The sequence below is a fragment of the Sciurus vulgaris genome (assembly GCF_902686455.1).
Source record: "Sciurus vulgaris genome assembly, chromosome: 2".
In the NCBI taxonomy this organism is placed as follows: domain Eukaryota; kingdom Metazoa; phylum Chordata; class Mammalia; order Rodentia; family Sciuridae; genus Sciurus; species Sciurus vulgaris.
Window position 1 is genome coordinate 87,937,002 of NC_136462.1, and position 6,000 is coordinate 87,943,001.

Below are 6,000 nucleotides of genomic sequence, written 5' to 3' on the forward strand. Positions count from 1 at the left end.
AAGATTCAGCCCATAACATTCTACCCGTTGGCCCCCAAATTCATGCCTTCTCACATACAAAATACACATACCTTCATTTCAGTGGCCCCACGGTCCTAACCGATTCTACTATCTACTCTAAATCCCAGATTTCTTCTAAATAGCATCTCCACCAGTTGTGGGTGTGTTGTGGTATGATTCATCTTAAGACAGATTTCCTCGCCAGCTGTCAGTCTGTGAAACCAGACAAGTTATTGCTTTTAAAGTAGTGGTAGGAAAGGCATAGGGTAGACATTTCCGTTCTAAAAGAAACTGAAACGAAGAAAATTGTCATGAGTCCTAAGCAAGTTCAAACCTAATGGGAAATTTCATCAGGTTTGAGACTTGAGATTAATTCTCCTTCACTTTATGCTCTGTCCTCCAGGCCCACTGGGATGGTGGTCCTACCTCTGAAGCCCTGGGTATAAACTTCACCTCCAAGGCTCTGGACTGTTACTACATGGCCCACTGAAACTAAGAAGTTAGCCCTGCCCTCTGGAACTCAGGAGGAGACAGTCCTGCTTCAGGGTCCTTCTTCCCCTTTCTTGAAGAATGACACCTGTTCACAGCCACATAACTTGGCACATTCTGTAGAATCCCAAAAGTGCTACAGCCTTTCTTCATTTCATCCTGCCTCTGTCCCTTTACATCCAAATTGGCAGCATCTTACTTTATTGTATAATCATTCAGCCACACCCTTAGTATTCTCTTCAGAACACACTTTGCTTAGAAAGTTCCTCTGCTGAATATCCATGTTTATCACTCACAAGTCCTACCTTCCAAAAAATTCTGAAACACAATTCATCCAAGTTTTGTTATTTTATACCAAGGATTGCCTTTCTTCCAGTGTCCAGTAACATGTTCATTGCCATCTTAGGCCCTACCAGATAGACCTTCAAATTCATGTTTCTAAAAGTTGTCTCTTCAAGGCTCTTTCTAACATGCATCTTAAAATTCTGTCAGGTTCTACCCATTACTCAGTTCCAAAATCACTTCCATATCTTCAAGATACTTATTATAGTGGCATATCACTTCCTGGCATCAAAATCTGTATTAAGGTTCTACAGAGAAACAGATTGAGTAGGATGTGGATATAGGGTTCAATTTAAGAAATTGGCTCATATCATCATGGAGGTACAAATCTATAAAGTTTACAAATCTAAAGTAAACCATCAGGTTGGAGACCCAAAGAAGAGTTGCAGTTTCAGTCCTAAGGTAGCCTGTTGGCAGAGTTCATCTTTGGGAAAAGCAGTGTTTGTTCTATTAAGGCCTTCAACTGATTAGATGGGGTCCACTCATATCTTGGAAGGTACTGTGCTCCTCACAGTCCATCAGTTGAAATATTGTTCTCACCCCTACCAAATCATAGAAACATCTAGAAAAATCTTTGAACAAATATCTGAGCAGTGTCACTGTACCAAATTGACATATAAAATTAACTGCTGTAGTCCTTACTGCATTTTTCATCTCTTTCATTGTTTAGGTCCCTTTGAAATCAATCAGACATGTCAGCTTTCAAGATGAGGATGAGATTGTCAGAATTAACCCTCGAGATATCTTAATACGTCGGTATGCAGACTACAGGCATCCTGACATGTGGAAAAATGACTTGGAGAGAGATGATACTGACTCCAGTATTCACTTTCCTAAACCAGACAGTAAAAAATCAGACTATCTCTACTCTTGTGGGGATGAAACTAAGTTAAGTTCACTCAAAGACTCTGTGGTATTTAAGACACAGCCTTCTTCCTCATTAAAAATTAAGAAGTCAAAACGAAGAAAAGAGGATGGTGAACGTTCTCGCTGCGTATACTGCCAGGAAAGGTTTAACCATGAAGAAAATGGCAGGGGAAAATGTCAGGATGCTCCAGATCCTATTAAAAGATGCATATATCAAGTTAGTTGCATGCTCTGTGCAGAGAGCATGTTGTATCATTGTATGTCAGACTCAGAGGGAGATTTTTCTGATCCCTGTTCATGTGACACTAGTGATGACAAGTTCTGCTTACGATGGTTAGCCCTGGTAGCTTTGTCTTTCATTGTACCATGTATGTGCTGCTACGTCCCTTTAAGAATGTGCCATCGCTGTGGTGAGGAGTGTGGGTGCTGTGGTGGGAAACATAAAGCTGCTGGATGAAATGATCCAGTGCCAAAATGAGCTTAAAATCTTTGTTTCCAGGAATTAGCTAACTTGGTTTTGTGGAAGCTTTTGGCAAGCAATATGGAATCTTGCCTGGTATCACTGGGGCCACACATGGAAGAAGCAGAACTCGCCAGTTCTTGGCATTTCACAAATGCTAGCCATGCATTTTTTTCCTTGAGTGCATGGCATGTTTCGTTACAGGTTGTAGAGTATTTGCAGAAGGAAATCATTTTTGGCTGTTGACTATAAAAAGTCAGCATAAATATGATCCAACAAAAAGGGATTAATTTTTGGCATTTTTGTATATTTATGCATTAGGTGATGGGACTTTAAAGGTTTGAATTCATGAACTAAAAATAAATGCACTAGGGGACAGTTGATTTCAATCTAAGAAAAGTTAACACTTGGTAATTATAAGAAGTAAAACAAGTACAACTAAATCATTTGTTGTTTTTTGGAAAGCAGTTTTATGTATAAATAACAAAATGTTTATATTTAACTAAATGTAAGGTACGAATTATTACATATTAAACTTTTCTTGCCCTTCCTAATTCTGAGGTAGATACACATTTATCTACTGTCACATTCCATATATTTTGAATATTTAACTCATCTAGTTAATAACATTTTTATTCCATGTGAATGATTTGATATTTTTATCCTTGTTTCTCTGACTACAATTTATATTGAGTTATATCTGTACATTCTGGTAATCTAAAATCCTTTAAAATATTCTAATAGCCTTGAGTGACCAACTTTTTTTTAAAGCACAGATGTAATTGTCTAATGTTCTGATGGAAACGTAACCCTTATTTTTATATAAAAGAGACTGAGTAAACAGAAAATTCAAGGGTTTTGGTTGTTCTGGTTTTTGTGGTATTCAACCAGCAAGTTGTTTTCTTTCAGAGTTTCCTCCTTCAGAAAATGATATTGCATTTACAAATGTTTTACAAGGCAAAAAGTGTAACTGCATAGTTAGTATAAAACAGTTTCCTCTTGAAATCTCCATTTATTGTTCTGCTACACTGAAATATGTTCAGCTGCATTACTAATGTTTTAGCTTAATCCTCAGTGCTTACTATTCATAGAATACTGATAACTTTCTCAGCTGTATTTTTTAATTTAAACTGCCAAAACCAAAATTATTTTGTTAAGTATGCTAAACTATCCCAGGAAAGTATTTAATCCAACATCATTGTGAATGAAATATCTTGTAGATATGAACTTATTTTTTTTTGCAGAGCATTGTATTACTGATGTTTAATTTACAAAGTAGTAGGATATGTGTTCCAACTTAAAGTATCATGGAGTCAATTTTTTTTTTTTTAACATCAAAACTAACCAAATAAGGGATTCTTTAAGAACACTCCCTTAGAAAAAGAAAGTTAAGAAGTGTGCCTTTTTCTTTTTTTTTTTTTTAATTAATGGCTTGAAGTACCAGAGGTGATAGAAATTAAAATCACACTACCATTTGAAGTTTATTTTCTATGCAGGGTTTTAAGTGTCATTTATGTTTCATTTGTTCTGCATATCAAACTGAAGCTTGTATTAGCTTTCTTCTTTTGCCCCAGATCAAACTGAACAATGTATATAACACTATCTGTCTGTAAAATACTTTTTTTTAAAGAAAGCATTTATATTTATATGACAGCTTGAACTGACAACATTGTGTACATAGATCATCTTGAAGTATTATTTCACATTGAAAAGAAGAAAATATATTGATAACTATAGATGTTATGAAGAAGAGGTTATTTCTAGTTTTGTACTAAAACAATTGGATGAACTAAATCCAAAACATGACATTGTAGCAGCAATTTTAAGTCTTATTTTTACTGTTTATATATTTGAAAGCTGCTACACCTGATGATCTTCATCCCTCAAGTTTTCTGCTAAACTTGGTTTCCTAGAATAGACTGTTAACTTTCAAAATTCCTTTTTATTGATGAAATGGAAATACTGGTTCTCCTTTTGAATGAATTTTCATATTTGTAAGTGCTGAGTTTTTAATTCAGGTTTGAGCAAGGTGTGAATAACTGAAGAAAATAACTTGCTGGCTATATAGGAAAATGCTGTGGAAATGAACTGTGTATATACTTCTGGGAAGAACAAATTTAATCATTTCTTCTGTTAAGCACTAATCAGTATAGTGCAACTCCTGGTTCTGTACTGTATTTTATATGCAACATATATGCTTTAATATTTTAATGTTTGTGCATTAATATTTTCAATTTGTTTAACCACTTTGCTGCTAAGATTTTGCCATCCCGTCCCCATTTTTTCCTTTACAATTTTAAACAAGTTTCTTCATTAAAAACTATGGTGATGAAATTGGGTCTTATTTCACCTTGGATCTTTATAACTAACATACCCAGTTTCCAAATCAATCTAGGAAACAAAAACTGATAATGTAGTGTTATTGAATCCCTATGTGGAAATTTTCTCTTTGGAGTAAATGAGAATTCCTATGTGCAAACAATCTCTGATTCTCAAATGTGTATAGGTACATTCAGAAACTCTTTCTTATTCTCTATACAGATTTGGCGCTGCCATTTGGCATTTCTTCTAAAAATTTTTTAAATTATTGTATAAGCAAATGGCTCAACAAAACTGTTAAAGTAAACATTAAAAATGAGATCATCTAAGTGGCACAACAAGAAAGAATTTGGCCTAATGAGTTTGTTTTGTTCAGAACTGATAGTTTTCAAATGATAATTCTGAATCATTTGGTTTCTGAAGAAATCCACGTGTGGAACTTCAGCACACCTATGGATAATATCAGACCAGAGGCAAGAGGGCAGTAGGCATCCAGCAGGGTTCATTCACTACCACCAGTAAAGGGCTAGTCAAGTGGTGGCCACTTCCTACAGGGAAACCAGGAGTAAGAAATATCCTCAAAAGAACTGTAAAATGATTTTTTCTCTAATGCATTTTGTTGGTCGCTGAAAAGTTTAAGCACTTTTTCTTACATATCCTGTTTTAAAATATTTATTGATATTTGGACGCTGGCAATCACACTTAATGAATACTGCTGAGGCATTTATAGAACCAGTTCCTTTAACTGGAAGCCATTACCAAAATGGTGTTTTCCCTCCCATTGTCTGTCAGGGAGAATTTTTTAAAATAAATAAATAGATAAACATAACCCACCTATATTTTATCATGACATCTTTAAAGAGAGTATGTGTAGTTTCTGAGACAAAGATGGGCAGGATTAAAATTTAAAGGGGGAAACCTTGAAACTACCTATTTTCATTGGTTATTCACTAGTGCCTAAAATGAGCTTTTTGAAGTTTAAACAAATGCACTTTCAATTCACGTGTATAGTGCCCATCTAATGTCCTTGGTAAGTCATGCTTTTTACTTTTTTCCTCTCTCCTTCCCCCTTAAATTAAATGGCTCAAAGATATTCCTACTATCCATGTAAGTATCAGAGTACAGGCAATGTACTACTTCAGACATGCAGTATAAAAATTCTAAGATCTTCTGTTATTGTTACTGAAATTGTCTCTAGATTTTGTGATTACACTTGGAATATGTATTTGGGATTACGATTGTTTTTAAAAATTGTAGCCCAAAGGTGCATTAAGCAAATATACATTTTTCTTCATAAAAGTTAGAGAACTTTAGTGTTACCTGAAAAACAGATTCCTCACTGTTATGATTCTCATTCTTCATTTGACCTCCATGATCACGTTTCTAAGGGAAAGTGCTAGAAACTTGCATTATTGTTGCACTTAAAAATATCTATAAATCATAATAGCACCATAAGGTGTTTTGCAGTAAGTCAAACATAGAAAAATATTTTTTTAAAAAAAGAAAAACAACCAGAGGTGATT

The 6,000-nt window shown here is 34.7% G+C and overlaps 1 protein-coding gene across 1 annotated transcript in view; it reads left to right on the top strand.

The window, feature by feature from the left end:
* The window catches only part of SPRED1 (sprouty related EVH1 domain containing 1), a 77,776-nt gene extending 72,210 nt beyond the window's left edge, over window positions 1–5,566 (top strand). The window contains 1 exon segment of the mRNA XM_079125966.1: window positions 1,502–5,566. Within this exon segment, the coding sequence (XP_078982092.1) occupies window positions 1,502–2,155 (654 nt within the window). The 3' untranslated portion in view covers window positions 2,156–5,566.
* The last annotated feature ends 434 nt before the right edge of the window (window positions 5,567–6,000 follow it).